Raw genomic sequence first — 25640 nt, 5'->3', positions numbered from 1 at the left:
GATGCATCAAAATTCTCAAGAAATTTATAAACAATATGATAACTCCCACCCCTACTAATCACCAGGATGCAATGCCGACTCTGCTCTGCTCTGTAAACATCAGGTCTAAACAGGGCCAGATCTACAAGGTGGTGGGTCCCTGGGCTATAGCCCGAAAAATAAGAATAATTTATTAATGCAAAACAGAAATCATCATCCATTTTATTTATGATTTTGGTTGTAAGTTGTTTTTGTTTTTTTAACACTTTGTTTTTTGTTTTTGGTTGTGTTTTATTTTGGATATTTAAAATCTCTTCTAGTTAACTACTCTGTACAAAAATGTCTTGGTCTTTAAGAGAGCAAACTCTCAAAGACCAATAACACTGGGCTACAAAAACTATTTTTTAGAAGCTGTCTTTGTTTTTTCAACTGAATTAGGATTATTTTGCACCGCTGAATCAAAAAATGATCCATTTTTTTCAGTCAGGGTTTTATTATAATTTGACTTAGAGAAATCTGAGCTTCTGATTAGATTTTTGTGACATTATCAGTTCATTTCCGTTAATATTTCTCATCCAAAAAAAGGTTTTAGGAGAAAAAAGAAATGTTTTCTAACAGAATGTATTAATTAAATGTTACAAACTTGTATTTCTGTAAATTGAATAATACTGACAGGAGAAAGTACATGTAAATTGAACATTTTGTCTTCATTGTGTAAAATTCCCCGTTTGTTTTCTGTCCTGATGGCGTCTCTCCTCCTGTTCATCATTGATCCAGATTCTCCAGATGTGAGAACAAGTCTTGTATTTTGATGCTCATGTTGTTCCATAGTTCAGAAAGTTGACCTGACTGAGAAAAACCAATGTGATTTTTGGATTCAGCTCATCAACATGACCCTAAAATAGTCAAAAAACTGCAGACAATTTTTTAGTTAATGACAATAATATGGTTATCATTAATTAATTTACTAATATTGTGCATGCTCTCAAAGCAATAACATTATCATTTACTGCATTAATTCCTGGAACAATTATTCGTGGTGATGGGAATTAGAACTGAGTGTTAGTAACTTGATGGAGGGGTTCCAACTCTGTCTTCCACTCTCAGAAGGTGTATTCATAATGCGGTGTGTGTGGGGGGGGTGCATGTGTGTGTGTGTGTCGGTGAGCGGCGGTGCAGTGTGGGCTGGTCGCCGTTCTGAGTGTGATTCAGACTTTTTCAGAGCGCCGGCCTTCGCCGTGCCACAGTGAAAGGAAAAGACGTGTGACAGAGGAAGCCTAACGGGGCTTTGCAGCGTTGGCACATCAAATGCAGCCCATCTGTGGGAACCTGGGCCCGAGTGTGTGAGCGAGTGTGAGTGTGTGTGTGGGCTGCAATGTAGAAAAGCTGTTGAGAAGCAGCAAATGAGTCACAGATTCCAATCATCTTGTACGACTCAGACGCTTCTTGGTGTCTCTGAGAGTTTCCGCTGCGCGCAGGAGAAAATCAGCAGACAGCAGAGGTAATTATCCTGGTTTCATCCCAGGCCTGGTGATTCTACCAACACACACTGGCTCAGCGTCAGCTGGATGTTAGCAGCTCCAGGCCCATGTGTCGCTGTTGTTGTAACCCAGTTTGCCTCATGGTACCGAGATGCAGAAAGAGCAGCACTAATGAACCTTGTTAAGCGTTGCAACATTATACTGTCACAGAGTATGGCTTTTTCATGTGCTACCGTCTCTCTCCCCCCACAACATGAACCGAAATGATCTGTCTGCTGACACCTTCCTGTTCCTCCACACTCATTATATGACTGTCACTGCATGCTGGCTCTGAACAAAGTCACAAAGATTATTTCTGTCTTTGCTAACTACGACTATCAAAGGAGAGACACAGACGGAGCGAGCTCTCAGTCATTTTCACCTGTGTTTTGAAACGTATGTTTGTAATATTTATGGTGGAGTTATATCAGATATCTGTGAAGTGGGAAGGCTTTTAATATGAAAGCTGGACGAAACAGGAGCAGGAAGGAAGGAAAAATAATTCTGCCACCACCATAAATAGAACCTAAAGGGAAAATGGTGCAAATAGCAAAAAGAGCAAGTTGGGGAATAAACTAAACATTACAAGACATTGTATCCAAGAAATCAGGAAACTGTCTGCCTTTGTTTTAACAAGGCAAGCCCTGTTTTTTTTTTTTTTTTTGGAACCTGCAATAATTTATTCTCTACTTTCTATTAACAATGAGCTTTCATTAAAATATTGTGTTTATTTTATTGTTGCGCAAGGAAAAACATGATCAGATAATTTTTGTGTTCCTTTAACGAGCTGCTAAAGGTTTGGACAGCACTGCCTCTGGAGAGGCCAGGTGATGATGTCATCAGTCTGTGGGCTCATTTCCAGCTTTTGAGGCCAGTGGAGGCACACTGCTGGTTGCATTTTAGGGCTACAACTGTTTTGACATCATGGAAAAATGAAAAGGAATCAGGCGAGATAACAGGGGGAGCTCTGTGGAGCTCCACAGGGCTGGTGCAGCCTCCTGGCACCTTCAGGCTCCTGAGGATAAAACTCGCTCATCTGTCCAGCTGTACGCAGATACAAACAGCCATGTGAGACGAGGCGGCCTATGATCCTCACTCAGTTACTGCAGATTTGTTTGGAGCAACAGCCCATGTGTTTCTGTCCAACACAGCAGAGGAAATGTTCCTCCTGAGTTCAACCCTCACATCCACAGAGAAGGATTTGATCCGGTTTTTACTCCCGACACCAGGTCAGCGGTGTGTCTTTGAATCCCCAGCGTCGCCCGAAACGCAGGAAGGTTGTCCTGCAGAAAGCAAAGCACTCAGCCGGCCGAGGTTGGATGTTTGTGGAGTGTGTCATCTGCTGGTGCTGATTTTCACTGCTGTTTGGCTGAGAGTGTTTAGAGTTCAGCTGCAGCTCACAAACAGCCGACTACTGCAGAGCTCCGCCTGTGTTTCTGGGTAGCATCCAGGCTGTAAGTGGCGGTGTGAGGCTCATGTTGGTGTGTGACTGTGCAGATGGTGCAGCACCCTAACCTCTTCCTGTGTTACCCTCTCAACCTGCAGGCAGGAGACAGCAGACGCTTCCTTGTAAAGCAGAGGCGCTCCTTGTTCTCTTTGCGTCGCTGCTGTTATCTTCCATGCTAACTTCTGCTGAGATCAGCAGGGAACTCGCCGCCGTTTGGGTGGCGACTCGCTCTGAGATTTTTCAGCTGTTCTGTTGTCGGCTTGCTGCTGCTTAGAGTTTCTGATCTTTCACATCGATAACGTTGTGGACAACTACTTCAGCATACAGAGGAGCTCCTGGTCCTCATCATCACCCCTCCACTGCTGGGCTTTTGGGTTAATTTGAGGTGTTTCTGATGAGATAATGGGTTTGATTTTTATCATTGATCTCGTCTATTTTTAGAGAAGAGACAAATGCTGACAGATAAGATTCAAATGATTTATGAGCAGGATGAAAATACCAACACTAGAAAACTATCAGCCGCTAATGACAACAAAGTTTGTTGTTTCTAATCTCCAGTAAACAAAAGGGCTACTTCACGGTTTGTGGGAAACCTGGACTACATCGGATCACCTTTACAACTCTCACATACTTGGGCGCACTGTGTGTGTGTGTTTTCAAACCGTCTGCACACACACTGTCTGCAGACAGCTGAGATTTCATAGTCATATTGTACAAAAAATAAATCTTAAGTGGTTACATGAAAAATCAGCAGAAAGAGATTTTTTTATTAAATCATCAGAGTAATCAATTATTAAAATAATTGTTAGTTTCACCCCTAATTAAGACCTGACACTTTTCACACTGTGGAGAAACTCACAGGATCCGTTCAGTGTGTTTGATCACTTCTCTGCTGCTTCCTCTGATGATTCTTATCGGTTCATTTTTGCATCAGTTATTTATTTCATCATGATTTTAAAACCAACTTTCCTTAAGAAGGGAAAGATCTCCTGACTGAAGGAGAGCTCTTAAACTTTCAGGGTCACCGTAAGGTCATCTGAGCAGATGTAGTGACTGAGGTTCAGCTTTCTGAATGCAGCAGACGCTTTGGTCCAAGCTGTCTCTGTTCACGCTCTGCTTCGTCATAAAGGTTTATTTACCAGTTACACCACACAGGGCTGCAGAGTGGTTCACCACAGTTGAGCACCAACAGGAGATAACTTCGGCCTGTCAGTAATCAGCCACAGCCTCCATCAGCCCCCCACATGTTGGAGGTTTAGCGGTACCGTGGCTTTAATTCTAATTGGGGTGGGGCTGCAGCCATATGCCGCCTCCGGTCCCCTGGGGCTAAAGCAGCAGCTTAATGAATGTCCCACCAGGATTTAATGCTGCTTTATTTCGCCGCAGAGTGTAGCCTGTAGGGGGGGAGGAGACGGGCATCCCACCCCAGACTCCATCTTGGTCACCCCTGAGATTCAGGCCCAGACATAACTTGGATTATTTCAGTCTATGCAGTCCCACAAAATATTTCTCACCAAACTTTAATTACAGATTATGTACAATTCATCCACTCAGGAGGGATTTCAGACCACAGTTTATCACTTGGAGATAAAAACAAACACGTTTGGCTTGGCTGTAACATTTCTATACGAGTGTGGAAAAGGAAAGGCTCACATTTCTGTGTGCATGTTGCTTCCAGAGAGCAATGGAGGGGATGGATGGAGGGGACAAATAACACAATGGCTTCCTTGTTTATTTTAAGAATGCTGCAGAAGCAGAAAAGAAAATCGAGAGACTGAATCCCAGGAGCCAGTCAGAAATGAGGCAAAAAATAAATAAATAAATAAACAGCACAACCATTTTCTGCTGCAAAGCTATACTTTTCAACATTTTTTTCAAAATAGAAGTCAGAAATGTGTGCCGTTTCACTGCTGTGGCCTATAAATAAAACTGGTGGGCCGTTCATTAAACTGCTGAGCGTCCTGGTGTTGACTCAGTCTGGTAAACAAAGAGATGATCTTGACCGCCGCACAGAAACCACGTCTGACTCTCAGCTGGGACGTCCAGACCGCCACGGGTTGTCTCTGCCCCGCACACGTCTGCCGCTCTTCAGCCAGAGAAAACAGAAACACAGAAACACGTCTTACTTCCCTGACGGTCCTTTAACGTCTAACAGTTCCAAGATCTTTCAGGCTTATTTTCATTTGCTCACTCATACTGTTAAACTTTGAACCCCGTATGGACTAGTGAAGCTAGTTAGCTTTAGGGATCCACGATGCTAGATTTTTGGTCGGTAACAGATACCAATACCAATATTTTTTTCCTGTCCCTAACTACTGAAACTTTGTGGCCCTCTCGGCTGTGGAATTAAAATACTGCCTTGTCTTTGTCAATTTAGCCTGCACCAAATTTTTGGTGCTTTTTAGCACCAAATTTAAGTGCTAAAAAGGAAGCTGAAAATGATGCAACACTTTCAACTTGCATTATGCATTATTGCATAATGTCAAATTTACTCATGACATCTGCTCTCTCTAAGACAATGACAACACAAATTTGACATTCTGTGCTGCAGGCATCATTGTCACTGGTTTGTCATATAAAAACAGCACCTGTTATTTTAATGGGATGGCCGATGTCCCATTATATTTTACAGCTGATATTGGCCGTTGCCGATACATGCCAATAATATCATATGTCCCTAGTTCGCTTCATGGCTGTGTTGTTCTTGCAGCCAGGGGGAAATCTTCAATGTTGGTTTACACATATGCTTCATATAAGGCTGATTTCAAAGTTTTTTTTAAAGCCTGTCTAGCGATCAAAGTGTGAACTTTGGAAGCAGCAGTGTGTAAGCAGCAGAAGCCGACTGCACTGATTTTGGCTGAGAAACTCCGTGAATAATCTGTGTTACTGCATTCTATGTCATAAAATGTTCCTTTTATTGTTTAAAATAGAATCTGAATTATTTATTTGTAGTTTTTTAATGTACTTTTAGTATTGCACAAAAAAGACTTGGGTGGTTAAATAAAGAATTGCAGAATTTTAAACCAATTAATTATCAGAATGATCAATAACTAAAATAAACATTAGTTGCAGCCCTGTTAGGTGATTCCATTTTCTCAACTTCAAAACTGTTGAAATAATATCCTTAAAAATCTTGCAAAAACTGTGGTAGTGATTTGTGTTTTGCACTCAGCCACATGCACAGTTTTTATGTGACGCTTTCAGGAGGAAGGCAGCATGACCTGATTACCACAACCTTATCTTTCTATCAATGTAACCTTCCCTGCAACTGTTTGTCGTCTGTTCATGCAGCTGCTTGTTCTTATTAAATTGTCTTTACTGATGGGAAAACAACAAATTCTATCAATTTGATTTCCTAAGGATTTAGTAGCTTTTGGTTCACCTTTGTAGTAAGTTTGATCTAGAAATCTCATTTTCTTTTCAACTTCTTTTGTTTCTATCCTACCAGTTTTAACATGCAACCTTCAGATTATAATAAGATCTGCCATCACTCTGTTTCTATTTTTCTCTTTGTAATCATATAGTTCTGAAAAAAAATGAAGAGCCTGCTGCACTGAGCCCCACTGAAAACCTCCAGGTTCTTCCAACAAATATTGATTTCTGAACTTTTCCTGAGTTGAAACGTTAGTGTTGTTGTTTCTAAATGAATATCAGCTTGTTTTCTTTGCGTTATTTGAAGTCTGAAAGCATCTTTTTTGTTATTTTGACTATTTCACATTTTCTGCAAAAAAAAAAAAAAAAACTAAATTTTGTCAGTAGTTCATAGAAATAAAAGAAAAATGTTCATTTTAATCTGACATATAACCATAAAGAGTAAAATCAGAAAAACTGATCATTTTAAGTGGTCTCTTAATTTTTTTTTTCCAGAGCTGTATATGTTCTTTTTTTTGTTAATGAAGGAAATAAAAATCATAAGTTTAAAAAAAGGAAAAATAAAAGACGTATGCATTTTGTATTTGTTTTTATTCGGAAATAAAGCTTTTTATTCGGTTTTGTAACAGAATCCAATAAATGCCTTCAGCATGTAGTCCTGGAAGCTGACTGGCCGTCGTCATGCTGCTCCAGTTCACAGTAATTTATTGACTGACTTTAAAGGCGCCCGCCCGCCGTGCTGTTTCTATAGCTTTGATGAAAAAAAGAGTAAACAGCAGGAGACAAATTAGATACGGCCCCATATCTCAGGCCCACTACTGCTATAATTAGAGGCTCTGCTTTTTATATATATATAAATATAACCCTAGTGATACAGTCTGAGGTTTCTTTGTGTCGCCCCACTTGAGCACAGGAAACAAACAATCTGTCAAACCATGCCAAAGGTGCAACACGTCATCCCAGTGGGGCGCTGGCGGAAACTGAGAGCACAGTTTTAGTCCGTTTTCTGCTCACTGGAGGCTGTTTTCAGGACACACGGGGGAGTTTTGATTCTGTTATAGATCTAAATTCTGCTCTTCAACAGAAAAGAAACTTACCTGAGCACATAAACAAATGAAGTGATAGGTCGTCACAGTATGCTGTTACAAGCATAATAACAGATTCAGAAAATTATAGTTCCTTCAAATGAGCTTGATTTTATTGTAAACAGTCCATAAAAAGTCTGCATGTTCATATACAGACCAGAGAGCTCTTACCGCCTCTTGCTGCTTCCAGGCAGTAAAGATGTTGCCATGTTATTTGAACTCTTTCTTCCTCAAGCTTTCATTACTGACTGGAGCTGATTCCAGTCAGTAATGACTGGAATCAGCTCCAGTCACTCCAGTTTTGAGGCTGCAAAACTTAAGTGTTTGCAGCAGCTGCCAACATGGGAGATGTTTAGGTTTCATGGAGACAATGGGGACGGGGGGATTGGTTTCCAGACGTGTTTTAATCTGACCAAGAGTTGTGGAAAAAGTTGCATAGAAAACTTTTATGTTGCCTTACCTCACCTAACGCTTTCTCTGGATGGAGGTGATAACTCCTGTTATAATCACAAATGTGTTCCTTTTCAGGCTAGTTTGTTTTTTGTTATTCAATATGTGGGAAACTGTAAAAATGACAACGGATGCAAGTTCAACACACAGGCGGGTTAATCATCCTCATACTCTATGGAACTGCGAACATCTTTCCAGAGGCTCCACCTACAGGCAGTCACCACGGCAACAACAGAAGAAATGAGAGGGTGACTAGTTCAAACAGTGCTGAACCTCTTCTGTCCTCTGCAGTCCCAGCCATATGATGCTGTTAAAGGGAAGTTGTTTCTCTCCACTGTGGTCTCATGCTTTCTCTCGGTGGAGATATTTGGTTTTGGGGTATTGCTGGAATCAACACTCAGATGATTAGATCATTCACACACCTGCTATACACTCACTGTTCAGCACTGTCTGAACATCTCTGACAGTGCTGTTTACATTATATCCTATATGCATGTATCATATATGATACATTTGTTGGGGCTGATTTTCTGAAAAAAAAAAACAAAAAAAAAACATTATTTGCTTTTGTGCAGAGCTGATGGTCTTTAGGGGTTTTCCCAGCTTGTTCATGCTGTATGCTGGAGCCTACACAGGGCTGCCATGTAAAAATACAAGCAGTAATAGTCAGTAATACTCTACTGGATCAGAGTATTTCCTGGAGCTGCAGGTCAGTCTGCTCACTGGGACAAGTAGTTGCATCTTTCCTGATTCTCAGCATCGTGGCCCTGGACCCTCCTGCTCCAACATGTCATTTATATTCCACTTTCTTGTATTTGATTCTCGATGGGCCCTTAAATCAGCCCACCCGCTGCATCGCACCTGCACCCCCCGCTCTGCCAGCTCGGGTCTAGCTGCTCGGGCACACAAAGCGCTCTTATAGCTCTGTGCTCTGGAACATGGTAACCTAGCAACGGGCTCAGAGAGACAGATCAGTGCATTAGGTCAGTGACGAGTGTCTCACATGCTGTCAGTCATAGCTAGCCCTGCTTCCTGCTCTTTAACCCCGCACTTTGACCTCTGCTTCTGCTTTCTCTCAGGTGTTTAACCTGCGACTGCAGACATCAAGGCTTCAGTCACACCGAGCTTTTAGTTGGCCGTTGCTGTACAGAGCAACATGACGACTGAGTCGGCCTGTCATGATGACACGTTCTGCTGGACGATAAATTGTCCCAGTAATCATTACGATAGACAATGATACTGTTGCTTTGACGTCATTTTGAAGTAATATAATGACAATGGCATAACAATGCAAGTTCACACTGTCAGAGTCTAATAAACTTTAATTTTGTAAAGAACACTGAAACTGGAAGCTGTTTAAAACATCCGAAATAAAGCACAACATGTCGGAGTACTCTGACATATTATTTGTTGTGAATTGTGAATCATAATATAAATAAGTGACCTGAAATGGAACTGAACCCTGGCCAGTCCAGAGGCCTCCTCAGACTATTCATAGACAGAGGCAGAAGAAGCTAAATATGAGTTTTTTATTTTACATAATTTGAAGCAGGTGAAGCTGAATCTGGTTTTGGAGTAGGACCCTTCATGATGAGGACCGCTGAAACCCGGTTCAGTTCAGCAGCCAGGCTCTCTGAACTGAATGGAAACTTAGCATCTGAAGCTTCTAACCACATCCTGCAGGCCGTGATGACGCTGACATGGCTGTCAGCTTGTAGAGCACAGGGTTGCACCTTTTTTTTTTTTGCATTTGCATTTGCACGCTGGAAGATGCATCACCCACTACATGAATTATAACCCCCTTTCTTCTCTTTTGTCTTTTTTTTCATCAAACATCAGCTCTATTATAGATGAGTCCCACACACACAAACTAAATAATTAGTGCCGTAGAAAAGCTTTCTAATAACTTCACATGTTTTATTTAATAGACCAACACAAGGAACTCAGCAGAAAGACATTAAAGGAAGGCTATAAGAAGTTATGTTTGTTGTAGGGATGAAACAATTATTTGCATTAATTGTGATGAAACAATTATTGAACTGTTGACTAATTTAGTATTCAATTAATCATCACTAAATGAGGAGAGTCTGGGAGTATAGACTCTAAAACAGGCCATTTGCTGAAAGAACAAAACACTCAGTAGTAACTAAGGCAAAACTGTACAATAAAATACATCCACTTTATATTTGGGATAAAAATTTACAGACAAAAGTTATATTTTTGTCTGTAAATCTGTCCTACCCAGAACTACTCAAGAGGCAGATTTAGCTTCACCTGTTTCAAACTCTGCAAAATAATCTCCTGTTACTGTTCAATTATTATTGGGTTAATAAGAAATAAAATATCCCCAGCACAATCCTAAACTGTATTGATGCTACAGAATGGGCCGAACTTTTCACATGATGCATCCTGAATTGTGATGCATTCCGCTAAAGCAGTGCTTCTCAATTCCAGTCCTCAGGCCCCCCTGCTCTGCATGTTTTAGATGTGCCTCTATTCCAGAACAGCTGATTCAAATGTTTACATGACCATCAAGTGCTGCAGAAACCTGTTAATCACCCACAGATTCAATCCAGCTGTGTAGCAGAAGGGAAACACCTAAAACTTGCAGGGCGAGGCGGCCTGAGGACCTGAATGAGAAACGCTCCACTAAAGGAATGCTGTATTATCTAATTTTAAGCTAGAAAAAGAGTATTTTCTTATTTGAAGACTTAAACAATTAGTTGATTGATTGTCAGAATAATCGACTAATCAAAATAATTGACTAATCGTCAGACTAATTGATTAATCATCAGACTAATCTATTGATCGTTAAAAATAATTACACAGCAAATATGTGGAAGAAGGTGTTCTGGTCAGAGGAAACTAAAATATTTTTTTTTGCAAAACCTTTTTTGTGGAAGAAACAGAAAACACCATCCACACCATCAGACATGGGGGTGGAAGTATCATGGTGTGGGGATGGTTTACGTCAGCAGATAGGGTGACTGGATCATTCAAGGAGGACAATCTTGGAAGATAATCTGTTGGAGGAAACCGAAGACCTAGAACTGGAGCTGAGGTAGCAGGAAGACCTTTAACATGCAGCCAGAGCTACAAAGGAGCAGTTTGAATCACTGCATAGTCACGTGTTAATATGGTCCAGTCAAAGTCCAGAGCAAAATCTAAATGAGAATCTGTGGTAAGACCTAACTGTTGATGTGAGTAGGTGTAATTCTACAAAGTACTGACTCTCAGTCAACAGAGTGGAGAGCCAGAAAAGGCTCCTGGTTCCGTCCATCACTGTCTGTCTCTACTGACTGACGAAACAGAACCTGCGACCCTGAAAGCTCCCACTGTGATTCTTCTGCCCTGAATGTCGGGGAAACTGCACCGGCTCTTTATTTGCTCCGTTTCCTGCAGCGCGCCTGCAGCGCGGCAGCCGCCTCAGGAGACTCTCTGTAATCAGAGGACGTCTTCCTGACAGGCGGCTTCCCCTTTGTTTTTCACTGAAGTGAATTGAAAAGCAGCACTTGTGATGTTGATCAGCAGGCACGCTGCTGTCACTCGACTCTCTCTCTCCATTCACTCAGTGATACGTTCCAGTAGAGTCTGCTGTCAGAATTTAGTTTTAATGAACGGTGTTGTTAGTCTGTTGGAGATTCTCCTCCCTCTAGTTTTTTCCACACAGGGCTGCACATGAAACAACCTCTGAACGCCTATAATCTTCTTTCATTTGTTTTCTTCTGGAAAGGTTACAGCTGGGAACATAAAGTTAGTGGCCAATAAAGCAAAAGTTCCTAGTAAAACCTCTCCTGTGTTTTAATAGTAAAAAAAGAGCGTTGTGTTTGTGTGTGGTGTCTCCCTGTTATTCTGTTAAAATTATGGAATACATATTTCTGCTGGTATATTTGCAAGAACAAGGTTTTTAACATAATCCAGTAACGTCTGATTATTTAAAATGTGATTCATGGACCAAAGTGAAAATACAGAATTATCACCCACTAAATGTATTCATATAACTTTTTAAATGATTTTTTGAGCAGAATATTATGTTTTTGATACTCTGTTTAGAGTAATACCAGTATAGCTCATAGGAGTGCCCCCATAAATTGGCCCCAATTTCCTTCATTCTGGCCATAGTCTGATACCTGCATGTAAAACCGATCTTATCTTCCTCTGCAAAGGTTTGAAAATCTAATAATACCTCCAGTTCCTACTTATATGCTGTGTCTGGATCATGGCAGCAGATACAGCATATAAGTAGGCTGCGACCCGGACTTGGCCCGGACTTTGACTTTGACTCAGACTCGAGCCCCAGAGACTTGAGCTTTCACCTGGAGTCTGCAACCTGAAGTGAACATCTCTGCATTGCAGTTGGTTTACCATGCATGATTCTGATTTTACTTCCAAAGCCGATTTAAAATCTTCGTTTTGTCCATCCAGACTTCCAGAATATGAACAGCCTTGACCTCAAATCATGTTTTGGCATTTTCAAATGTTAGTCCAGCAGTCGTCTTTCTTAGCAAGTCATATCAGCAGATGTTCAACCTCTCCGTTTGCCCTCTCCTGTTTGGTGCAGATAATATGAAACTGAAAATGTCTCCTTTTCCCTCTGAGGGGATTTCTGAAACGATCCTGACCGTTTTGTCCCAGACTGAAGTTTGTAGCCTTCAGTCTGGCATTTTCACCAACACCTTTGTGTTTTTTTTTAAACAGGCATCTTGTAAAAGTCAGACTCCCTGTAGTTACTTGGGAATTACACTTATAATTTTTTTAATTTAAATATTTGCATTCTTTTTTGCAAAAACAAAATGAATAGTGTATTGAGATATCATGATCTTTCCATCATTTTCTCTGAGCTGTCCTGGTGACAGTATATGGTGACCCATATGAAAATTAGGCTCAATATTGATGTTCAATATTAATGTTATTGTTATGATAAGAGATATGATCAATATTTCAATACTACACCTTGAAATAAACAGCCACACTTAACCCTGTCACAATAAGCAATTAATTAATTAACCGATGAATGAATCGCATAATAAATTAAAAAGAGCTCAGAAATGTCCATTCTGATAATTCATATTTTTGAATGGTAGTTTTGTTTACAGAGACATCAATAATCCATTTTATTTCTGGTTTTGCGTTTGTTTTCTTTTGGGATATTCTGAATATTCTCCAGTTCCAGTGTTACGTGTTGTTTACTAAATTAAAGTTTGTTGGTATTTGAGAGGGCAAACTTGCTTTATGATGCCATTATCAATATATTGCTTGAAATTTTCTCAAAGCAACATTATCGTTTATCTTAATAATTAGTGAGACAATTTTATCGTCCAACAGAATTTCTAGCCACATGGCAGACTTCACCACTGCTTCTCTGCTTCTGTTAAACTTCCCACAATCCTTTGCACTACTACTGTCACATAATAACCAGCCTCCTCCTGTCCTGTCCACAAACAAATGGCAACAAGACGGAAATACACATCAATTGTTAATATATTGGACCGATAGTAAAAAACGACTAATATTGGGAGATGTTAGTGCTGATACGCTGTGCATCCCTTATTGACAATGAAGAATTAAGTCTTACAGCAGACCTCAAAGTGAGGTTAGAGCGTAGTCTCTTGTTGCCTCTGAGGCAAACTTTCAAAAGCAATTGACTGTAATAAAATGATAATTGTCTGTATTTTCGTTGCAATGAAGAGGGAGGAGGAAGCCATTAGTGTTGGTGTTGATTCATCGGGCGCCCAGGGGGACGCTGGAGTGCGGGGGCTGGCAGGTCAAGTCTTGGGCACAGCTGCATTATTAACAGAAGAACAGAAGGTCAGCTGTCAGCACACGTCTGCAGGGCTCACATCAAGCAGCTCGGGCCATTTCTGGCTCTCCGGCTGACTTGGTTTAGGCCGTTTAATGAAGGCCTGGAGAGCTTCCCCTCACATTTCACACTTTTAGCTTTAATAACAGAGAGCCACACAGAGGAAAACCTTTACTAAAGATAAGAACAACCTGAAGGACAACGGCATAAAAAATATGTTTATTGATTAAGTAAGTGAATTAGTCTCTTCAGAACCATTTTAAAACCTATAAAGCAAACAATTATCTTAATAACTTTCTTCCTCCTTTCAGACTCCAGCTCTATTTCTGGTCACATTGCTGATATAGTTCTAAGCAATGTCAAATTCTTCGTGGGCTTTCTTGTTTCTTTCAAATTAAACTTGAATAAAAACAGAAAACTAAAATTGACCTTAGTCTTAGTCTGAGTCTAAATACTTTCATTATCTTTCATCTTTTCATTATCTTTTAAAATAGCCTGAGTGTTTGCTGTCATATTCATAGCACTTCTATTCCAAGCGGGGATGTGACAAAAACATGGAATACTGTCTCCAGACTGCTGTTTTTTAAAATTTTTTAAGAAAAAAAGAAAAGTTCTAAGACCGTAGCTTTGTGGTACACCCCAGTTTTCTCAGAATCAGGGGGAAATCTTTCATTGAGACAGATTTCATCCATTGGAACAGCATGGAGTTTACAGTTTTAATGGTTATGAGATGGACAGATTTTCTATTAACATGACTTATCATCACCACACAGTGTAGGAATCAAATGGAATTAGTCCTTAATGCCACAATATTGAACTGATGTTGATGCATTAAAAATAATGAGTAATAAATGCATTAAGAGTCTGATGAAGTCACTCTGGAGTTGGTGATGCTCTTCAGCTCTCAGTATTAAATCTGACCTGATCTAACTTTGTCTTACAGTTGATCAGTAGTAAAGATTACCTATCTTTAAAAAGCCTGACTTGCTGATTCTGATTTTTTTCATTTGAAAAGTCACTAAGTCTGTGTTTGACTATCATTAGCCACGCTTGTGTAGACGTGGGTCAGGGGATTAAGTCAGTCAGCTCTCTCTCTGCTGAGCTAAAGGACAGTGGCTGATTGTTTGTGGAGGAAGATAAGATCGGTGTCATATAGGGCTGCACCAATTGCAGTTTTTCGACCAATCCCTGATTACCGATCTGTAAAAATCCTGACCTGTCGATTCTGATTTCAGCTGATACCAATTTTCTTTGGTCTGAAATGTAGCTAAATACAGCAAGAAAGTAGCCAAGTTGGCAACACTGGGATAAGTATTAAATGCGAAGGTGCAGACATGACCTGGTGGGCTGGTCTGTCAGACAAACTTGTCTCACAGCAGAGGAAAATAGGACAGTCATTAATTTTTAGACCTTTGGTGAGGTAAATAAGATCGGCTTCACATGGAAGTATCAGCCAATCACTGAGCTCCCCAAACAAAAGGAAATCGGCAGATTGATAAATCGGTGCACCCCTGGTAAGACTTGCAAGGGATTACATGAGATGTGTTTTCATTTATCAGGATTCTGTTATTTCACCTGTTCCTTCACCTGGAAGTCTAAGGCAGAGCCAGATTGGAGCTGTTCCGGTAGGAGCCATCATCAAGAGTTATTTTCACTCCAAAGTCATCAAGGACATTGTGCTTCTGTCCTGTTAAAGTCTTGGTCCTGCAGCTGACTCTGTTAGAAGGAGTTCTGGGAGTCTCCACCTTGGAGGAGTTTTCTTTTCTATTGTCCACATGTGAACTCTTCACCCCTCTGCTGCTGTTTCTGACACTGAGCCATCCTGACACAATGGTGTCATGGTCGACTCCACCTCGCCTTGTTTTGACTGGCAGGAGCTGGAAGCCACAGACGCCCCCACCACCACCACCACCGTACCCTGGGCATCATCCGGGAAGAGCTGCAAACAGGGTGGGAGAGAAAGTTTGGAGCAGATAAAGATGAGGAGGTCTGTGTTTCTGTGATCTCAGCTCGACTTCGCCGCTTCCTCCAGCTGAGCTACGCTTAAGCAGAGCGGCAGGACAGATTGTTCCAGCTTTGACAGCTTGAAGCCTGTAATCTCAACCAGAAACCACATGCTGTGCACTAAAATATGGGGAGCATCTTAAAAACATAGATCCATAACAGCCAAATTTGACTTCTTCCCCTCCTCTGTGCTTTCTGGCTGCTAGTCTGAAAGCAGCAAGCTGACATTCAGGGCGGGGATGAAAGACGGAGGATCCACTCTTTGACTCTTAATGACGGCTGTTTGAGGCGCCCTCCTGTTGGGGCTCTGGGGAGCAGAGAAGGGGGTGACACACTGAGAACGTCAGCCTCCCACACTCTGCTCCACCTAGTGGTGGGACTTGTGAAGGACCTGTTCACATCAAGGAGCCGGTCAAATGATCAGGTTTTGAAAATGTATGTTTTTCTAAGAACAAGCCATTCTTAAAAAACAGTTTTATTTTAATTGTTTTTGCGAGTGAAGTTAACAAAAAAACGTTGATTAGCCTATCACGTAAATAACCGCAGTACAGAAAGAAAAAATGTATTTTCATAAAATATAAAATTCCAGCTCCTTTCTCCTACTTTACTTTATCCCACATGAAATAAATATATTTATAAATTAAACAGAATAACAACTACTGCGTTTTGTAAGTGATTAACTGAGACAGCAGCCCTGCCTTTCAGGGTAAAGAGCAGTTTCAAAAGAATCGGATGGTTCCTGAACGTCACACCAGAAGCTCCGCCCAGCCGGCTCCATCTGCTCTAGAGACGCTCCAGACAGAGAGGCTGTGGAAATGTTTTTATTCTGTTTTATTAATACTGTCCTTTGGTCGTAAATCATATCCCACAGTTGCAGCAGCTGTTGCCAGTTTCCAGGGCAGCCGTAAATAGAACCGTTTCCCCGCTCGCTCCCAACCAGCCGGGGTCGGTTCGCAGACCCGAGCTGGCTCCGTTCCGCTGTGTAGATGAAGGAGAACCAGGCAGGACCGGCTGCAGGTGCTGCTGCCGAGCCCGCAGCGTTTCCTTCGTTCTGTGCCAGGTGGCCCTCACTGACCCCTGCCGAGTGGAGCGGGGCCCCCGGGCGGAACCCGGGCCCCGCGCTCTGACAGGAGTCAAGGAGAATCCTCTTCTGTTGTCATAACACAAGAACGGTCTCTAAGAAGTGGCCTACAACAAGCACAGCGTGACACTCAGAGGTTCATAGTATAGTACAGTGATCAGGCATAACATTATGACCACTGACAGGCAAAATAAACACGGATCATTTCTCTCCATCATAGCACCAGGGTTAGAATGGTTTGGGGGTTTTTCATTATAGTTTCGTTTTATTTATTTGTGACTATTTGTTTGACTAATTCATTAGTCTTAGTTAGTCTTTAGAACATGTTTGCTAGTTTTTATAAGTGATTATTATTTAAATATTGTTTAGTTATAGTTTAGATTTGATTAGTTTTAGTTTTTTCATATTTTGGTTAATTTTAGGTGAAGAAAAGTATTTTATTGTGTTTGTTTGCATTGACTGGGTTATGAAAACTCAACAGAAGATAACATTTTCAAAAATGTATTCAATTATTGTTGAACAGCTTTGTGTCACAATTTCATGGACTAGCTTCAGCGCCGCTAGGAGGAATATGGAGTTTGGTAACTTGCTGACAGCTGATGTCAACTTTTTGAGTGGGGAGAAAATCTGAAAGGCCTCAATTTGAAAGGCTAATAAATGGATTCAAAAACATGAAATCTAAGGACATTATATCTGTCATTTCTGTATATTTTAGTTTTATAAATGCACATTATTCCAGTTAGTTTTCCATATTAATTACATTCTTATTTATTTCAGTTAACAAAAATGTTTCCTGAATTAAAATTCTGTAATGCACTCATTGTCCCCTCTGTGCAACACTCAGGTCCGTTTAGCAGTTCCTGGACCTGACCAAAACCAATCAGACTCATAACTTTGAGGAATAATGAGATTTGGTTTAATGCCAAAAATGGTCAAATGTTACAAGTCATACATGGAACAGATGCAGAGGGACATCCACCGTCCAGCGCTGGGCTTCACTCAGCTCACACCAAGGGTCACACCAAGGGTCACACCAAGTGAAGCAAAGATTGTAGCGAGAGTTCTGCTTTGAGCTTCTCCTCATTCTGCAGCTCCTCTTCGGGGTGTTGGCCTGCTTCATCAGTCTTTGTTTACTGTGACTGTCTCCAGTCTGATATGTTATGGTTATGTGAGGGTGCAGCAGTGTGCATGTGAGCCGATAAACGAGACAGAGGAAAGACACACAATCATATATCCATAACAAAAGTTGTTGTAATTTCATTAGTTTTAGTTAACTATAACCTAGCATAGCACCCCCTGCAAAAACACAAAATCATACCAAGTATTTTGGTCTATTTTCTAGTGCAATTTTCTCTGAAGACTTAAAATAAGACAAAACTAAGTTACAAGTAACTTTTCTGCTAATTAGAGGAGCCTGTTCTAACGTCGATAATTCTTTAATATAGTGTAAATAAAAAGTATCATTTACATTGGCAGATATTTTCACATAAAACATGGGAGATATCGTATAAGTGAAATAATCTGCAAGTGGAAGTAGTACTTTATGTTAAAGAATTGAAGCAGATAGTCATAATCTTATGACTAAATGGTACCTAGTATTTTCTTTTAACAATTTCCAACAAAAATCAAATCTCAGAGTGTCTTTAACCTTCATTGCTCCTGCCACAGATACATCCCCGTGTTGCTTTTCTCTTCATTTTACATCATTATTACTGCAAACTGCCTTCCTCCTCCTCCTCTGCTCCTGTTCATCCTGTGATGAAGGACACAGCACTGATACAGACTGAAGAGAATAATTAATGCCTGTTTGACAGCGCGGTGAGAAACGGCAGCTTTGGTTGCGCTGTCCGCAGTCCTGCTGGGCGAACAAGCCAAACAAGGACACTGCAGACACAGCCGGGGCAGAAATCTGCAGCGCTGGACGCTTTGTCTCTTGACATTTTGACCACCGGTGGGAGGCGTCCCCCAGCTGTCATGATAGTGGATTCTGGTTCTCTCTGGTTTCTCAAAGGTCAGTTTTGTCAAAGCGGCTCAATAATTCACTAACTTTTTCTAAGCGGGTAGTGACAGTTCTAGCGAGTGTGCAGCACAGTTTTACCTTGGAAGTTTGTTCAAATGGAAGACGGCTAACCCTCCTGCATCAGCAGAAACCATCAGCTGTTGGGTTACAGAGCAGCGGTTCTGGTTGGACGTTCAGGTCAAGTCGTTTATATCCTGAACTGGAGTCTTTCTACATGACGCTTGCATGTTCTCCCTGTGCATCATGTTTTAGATTTTAGAAAGGTACATCTTTTTGTAAGTTTTTTCTTTAAACTGCTTTTCTTGTGCTCTTACCACAGGAAGCAATTATTCAGCCAACCACTTTTTTCAGTTTTAAAATAAATCTGTCTTCCAAACTTTTATGGATTTGATAGAAAATAACACATTATATTAGCTTTACAGTCGGTGTCGGCAAATGGCAGACATTTTTTAACATTTCAGTATCGGTCTGATAAGTAAAAATTTGCAGATATTGATAGCAGATATTTATTTATTTATACAGCTCTGGAAGAAATTAAGAGAATAATTAAAGTTACCAGTTTCTCTGATTTGACTTTTTATAGTTATATGTCTGAGTAAAATGAACGTTGTTTTTTTTATTCTATGAGCTATTGACAACATGTCTCTGAAATTCCAAGCAAAAAATTTAGTATTTATTTGCAGAAAATGTGAAATGGTCAAAATAACAAAAAAGGTGCAGTGCTTTCAGACCTCAGATAATGCAAAGAAAACAAATTTATATTCATTTAGAAACAACAATACTAATGTTTCAACTCAGAAATCAATATTTGGTGGAAGAACCAGGAGGTTTTCAGTGGAGCTCAGTGCAGTGGGCTCTTCATTTTCATTTTTCATATATATATATATATATATATATATATATATATATATAATATCACAGTATCACAGTAGGAGTAGTGTGTAGCCCTACCCCTATATATAAATTTGGTAAATATCAGTTGGCCTCAGCATAATATAATTAATATCGGAATTGATATTACCCCAAATCTTCACATCGGTACATTTCTTTTTAGTAGTCTCAAAATTCATTCTTTTATTAGGCCCTCCAACAGGCAGCACAGCTTTTATCCGTTGTTTCCACCCTCTTTCCTCCATCAGCCACTCTCAGCCTTCTCTCCCCTACATTTAGTGAATCCCACCCACACCTTTAAAATCTTCCCCTGAGATGCAGCAGCATACCTTCTGGTCAGCAGAACCAGCCAATGAATAATTCATCCAGAGACACGGCCATGGTTCGACGGAGGGTTGGTGGGGGGCTCTGATCAGCCCCCTCTACTGTTTTACTTGACAGCCCTTTATTTTGCTCTGACTTAATAACTCTTCTTCTTCCTAACCTCTTAGTCCTTTAGGTGCTTCGGGTTTTTGCTTCTAATTAGAGAAGCTAATAAATGTAGCGCCCTATTGTTATATGAGCTGCCTGTTGCAGTAACTAATAGTACATGTGGCTCTGGCCCCGGCTCTGGCCCCGGCACTATGCTGCTGTTTTAATGGGTTTTGGTTTAGTGTTGATTGATTTCATGTTGAGAACGGATGAACCGTGAGAAGATTCCAGGTCTGCTGTGAATCTGAAAGATGTCTTAGGCGTTCTTTCATATTTTTTTTTCTATTGTCAAGGGAATGATTCACACTGACCTGAAATGTTTGTACTATGCTGGACGTTAGGGGGTGATAAACTGGCCTCTGTTGAGGCTTCCCTGCGGGGGAGCGTGCAGCTGAACAGCCCCTCCAGCCAGCAGGTGCCAGCTCTTTCTGCAAGGGAAGAATAATTAATCAGCAGAGAGGAGAGGGCAGGAAGTGGGGAGAGAGGAGATGAAAGAGGCTTCAGTTCAAAGAGAGCAGCCAGTGATTACCCCGGCCCTTACTGGACCCGCAGCAGCCTGAGAGGAATCCGGCTTTATGAGCGCAGACTTTGCCACTTTAAGAATCCGACAACTTTAGCGATTGCTTTCACCTACAGCAGAAATATGAGAAATGATTGATACTGTGTGGTGATTTTTTTTTAGGATTATGTCGGTGCTTGTTAAATGATTCTACACCAAGCTCCCCCTTCACTTCATCAAATGAGAAAATGTGTTTGCAACCCATCATCACTCATCACATATTGATTTTTGTTCAAGAGCTTTTTGTGTCATTTATCAAATCCTTGAGTTGTTTTTTCCCTTCCTGTCTGATGCACAGGTAGCCAATCAAACCTCAGAACTGCCTGATTCTGGTGACATCAGGGCTGCTCAGCAGTGGTGGGCACACTAACTGCACTGACGGTTCTGATCCAATCCGTCCCAGGTTAACATCGCAGAAGCAGTAAAGAAGCAGCTTTCCGTGCGTTCAGAAGAATCAATAGAACAGTTTCCCATATTTTTAAAAGCGGCTCCAGTCCGTCTCTGCCGGTTAAGGATTATAGAAATAGTCTGAACGCAGAAGCAGTTTGTTTTCTCAGCAAGTTGTCGGCTTCTGCTGAGAGCAGACGCGATTATGCTCTGCAGTTTTGGACTGATCGTAGCATTGCTGCTGTTGTTCCCCCAACCCTCCTCCACACACACACACACCATGTATTCCCCTCATCCTGTCACAGATGATTACAGAGTTTATTGACAGAGATATCTGGGCATGCAACACCCTGACTGGGAGTGTGAGTTTTGCTTTTCACTCTGCCTGCTTGTTTCATGGTTTTGACACAGATCAAAACCAAATTGATTAGAGCGAGCACAAAGCTCTGACCGCACTCCTCATGATTGCGTCTGTTCTGCCTGAGATGGATCCACTAAGTCCTTATGCAAGTGCAATGACGCGCGCTGACATTTCAGACTTTATATTGCACAACAAATCTTACATTTTCTCGATTAAAAAGCCAAAAACGTCAAAAATGACACATGAAATATGAAGTGAAAAGTTTGAAAGTCCCTAATCTTTCACTACAGTAAAAACATGTAAATAAAGAGGCAGGATTTCTCCACTAGTTGAACTCTCCTGCCTGTGAGATCAGCATGTAATCACATTGAAACACTGTGATGGCGGCTTATTCAGTGTGGGGCTAATTCTCTAACAACGGCCGCTAACAGAGTGCCAGTGGCCTCTGATCTGGATTAAACTAAATGATCTTCAATCACTGATTCTAACTTAAGACACCAAATGAAGAGAAGAAGTAAAAACAAGAAACAAAATCTGACACTGATCGATTTTATGATTGATTTCTGATTTCCTCTGCCTTTTAGGTTTGAAGTTTGATTTCATTAAACATATAATAAAAGAATAAACAAAGTTACATATACAAAGTGCATTTAAAACAAAGGCAAACAATAGTGAAATGTATTTACACATTCAGAGAAGCTTATTTTTACACCCAACCTTCTTACATCTACAGAATCATCTACTAAATGATTATTCATCTTAACTTAGTTATAAAAATTGTTCTTAATTAGTATTTTCTATTTACATATCTATAATTGATACAATGCATTCCTATGTGCATGTTCCCTTAAATTATGAAGTCCTTCCATAAGAAAAGCTCTTGAATTTTTCCAGTAATAAATTATTTTGGCTTTAAACAAGAAAATAGCTCTTTGTAATTCCACTATGTCAGCAAATTTGAACAGTTTAGATTTTATGAATAATGTGTCTGTATGATCCAGATAACCAACCGTATTGATTACTGTTATTGTTCATGTTAGCAGTGTTTTAATGACTGTAGTGAAGTTGTCATTAACATTTCAATTGCCACAATAACTGAAATATGGTAAGAGAACAGTAAAATAAATAGACTTTTATATATTTTTAGATTTCCATGCTACTTTATCATCATAATGACCCGAATAAATCTATAATAATTTACTCTTTCATTTTGTCCACCATATATCTGATTTCTTTATTTTTACCTACTTTTCCTAAATAGCATTATTATCTTTTAGTACCAATTGTGGCAGATTCAAGTTTCAAATTCAGATTTTCTTCCAGATCTATGACATAAGAGAGCATCAAAAGTGAGATTTTCACCCTTCGTAATAATAATGTAGGAGTGGATGCATCATCTGTGTATTAGGGCGTTATTACACAGGGTTGACCAGTTTTATGAAGAGGCATGATTATGTTGTTTATATTTGAAGCTTTTTTACATAGGAGGTGGTTTCTGCTATCATAACTACAACTGTATTTTCTTTGTATATTCCCTAGAGAATGTAAAAGGTTTACCTCGGCTGAGTTTTACAAAAGGCCAACGTTTCTACTTCCTACTGTTTTTACGCCTTCAATAATCCGTTCACCGAGCTGATTCTGGTCAGCAGCCAATATTTGTCAACTTCTTGACTAAATTGTATCTCTTCTTCTTTGCTCTAGAAGTAATTATGCCTAAATATTGTAATAATTAGCGCAAGGAGGTTTCTGGCACCAAAGAAGACAGTTATGGATGCTAATGAGGGGTTCCATCTGGTAAGGCATGCTGGGTTGTATTTGTCCTGCAGTCTGACGGCTTCGCCTGCTTCTCAGGAGGTTGTCCTGTGATCTTATCGTTTTGATAAGACGGAAGCTTCGTCCAACACTCCACTTGTTCATAGATGACACCGTTAGAGGGGAACGCTTCATTCTAACTTTCTGCACAGCGGGTAATGAGCGGCTCACTGCAGGCAGATGAGCGAGACGACATGGCGAGAAAGAAAGTCACCTCCTCTGTCATTCCTGCAGCTGTTTTCATTTTACATGCTCACAATTAGATGCTATCAGGTCCTTTGGGAGTCCACTGCTGCCCAGATATTGAGTTGTCATTTCCTAATGTGTCTCTGGTGAATCTGTATTGACTCATAAGTTGGATCTTTAAAGAAGCCTGTTGGTTCCACTTCCTGCTGGGTCTTTTCTGGCGCTGGAACTTAGCCCTGACTTGCTATAGGACACCTGTGGAGAGGGTGAAAGAGAGGGAAGACGTTGGTTCAGATTCTAATTAAAAGGCCGGTCAGGGTTCTGGGATGAAATCAGTTTTCTGCTTGCTGCCATCGCCTGAAGGGTCTGACAGCGCTGATGTGCGTCACTGCACCGCCACACAGTGGTGCCCAGATTTTTATGGGTTTATGTGAGTCACATAGAGAAGAGGGTCTGGTCCACACTTAGCCAGATATCAAACAAATACATGTTTATGCGTTTTGCCCTCTCATCCACACATTATCTCTCTTTAATATTGCTAAAAGCAATTATTCATAAAAACCCCAACTAAAGTGGATATTTAACAAATAAGAGATTTAATCCAGAGAAGAACACATTATATTTTTGTAGAATGATTTAGAAAAAATTTGCATCTGCTGACGGGTAACAGCAGCGTAGAACATGATGTAGTAGGTCTGCCGGGCCAAGCGGTGGCGCTGTAACACTGCCAGAGAATGATGCAGAACACAGAATGGAACCTTGTTTGTTGGTGGTGACAGTGAGGCAGAGCTGCAACATCAGCATTTAAAACAACAAAAAGACGCAGCTCGCATGGTCAAATGGAAAGATCAAACCAAATTTATCCGCTCTGGAACTCGGTTTTAAAAAATGATAGTTTTTTATCTCGCAAGACAAGAAATCCGTGTAGACACACACCTTGGTGAATCTGCAAAAACCTTTGCAGATTCACCAAAAATCGTCTCAGTGTGGATGGAGTCTTAGGATCCCGCTCATTACAGTCTGTGACAAATAATTCTATAATATCCACATATTTGCTTTAGCATGATTCTTTATCAACATCGCCTTGTGTTTTATTAACTTTACATTCTAACATGCTATTTATAAGTAGTTCAACATATACATTTGTCCACACAAATGAACCATGTTTAATTTCTAACAGGAAGTGATGATTGTTTTGAAACAATCTGATTGGCTGGCCCATAGGGGGCGCTGCACTGCCCCATATGGGTTTGGCATATTTTTAACAACACTGAGAGGTGGATTTGTTTGGGTTCATGTGGATGAAAACTTTTCTCAAACCGATCCTGTGTGTACGATGTTATTTGCTCACACGATATTCGTTTGTTCAAACAATATTTGTGTTCGATATACGTGTGGACGAGTTCTCAGAGGCAGATCCCTGTCTCTCTGAGCCAAGGATCAGTGGAAGGTGCCAACTATAGAGGAATCAGTGTAAAAAGTAACCTTGACGTTGTTTGGCTCCCTCTCCTGCACCTGTTGGCCTGGGAGGACTCAGGTTGACATTATCAGCTGACTTGCATCTTTTTCACTTCCAACCTTTTGATCATCTGACATCATTGATGTGAACTTCCCCCTGACTCTTTTTGTTAAGCCGCAAGCACACACTCCTATTTATTTCATGTCTTCATTCAGCTGCCTAACTTTCTGTCTCTGTGTGTTTGTTGCCACCAGATTATAGATAATGGGCTGTGTGCAATGCAAGGATAAGGAGGCAACCAAACTCACAGACGACCGAGACGCCAGCATCTCCCAGGGAGCTGGGTACCACTATGGGGCCGACCCCACGCCGCAGCACTATCCCAGCTTCGGGGTCACTGCCATTCCCAACTACAACAACTTCCACGCCCCCGTCGGACAGGGGGTGACCGTCTTTGGGGGGGTCAACACTTCCTCTCACACCGGGACCCTGCGGACCCGTGGAGGGACAGGTAAGGGACCCGGCAGCACCTTCCACATGTATTCATACCCCACATCACCTTGCCACCACAAACTAAAGTGGTTTTTGTTTGATTTTTTTTATGACATAAACCAACAAAAAGTAGCACATTTTAGGGTAGAAGGGTTCTGTTTTTAAATTACATTGTTTTGTATTTGCAAATAAAAATACATTTTTATTCAGCCATCTTTGGCTAATGTAACCAATTTCCTTCAGAAGACGGTGAATTACTGACGT

At 40.8% G+C, this 25640-nt stretch overlaps 1 protein-coding gene across 5 annotated transcripts in view; it reads left to right on the top strand.

Moving 5' to 3' along the window:
* The window catches only part of fynb (FYN proto-oncogene, Src family tyrosine kinase b), a 74514-nt gene that overhangs the window by 20117 nt on the left and 28757 nt on the right, over positions 1 to 25640 (top strand). For 4 of the 5 annotated variants that reach the window (XM_028039979.1, XM_028039978.1, XM_028039982.1 and 1 more), the window contains one exon: positions 25139 to 25395. In XM_028039979.1, coding sequence (XP_027895780.1) covers positions 25149 to 25395 — 247 coding nt within the window. In that variant the 5' untranslated portion in view covers positions 25139 to 25148. Of the gene's footprint in view, positions 1 to 18725; positions 18750 to 25138; positions 25396 to 25640 lie in introns of those variants that run through there. The other variant, XM_028039980.1, reaches the window with a different exon arrangement.

Source organism: Xiphophorus couchianus, chromosome 15 (assembly GCF_001444195.1).
Source record: "Xiphophorus couchianus chromosome 15, X_couchianus-1.0, whole genome shotgun sequence".
NCBI classification, from domain to species: Eukaryota; Metazoa; Chordata; class Actinopteri; order Cyprinodontiformes; family Poeciliidae; genus Xiphophorus; species Xiphophorus couchianus.
The sequence above is the reverse complement of the archived record's forward strand: the minus strand, read 5'-3'. Positions and strand labels throughout refer to the sequence as shown.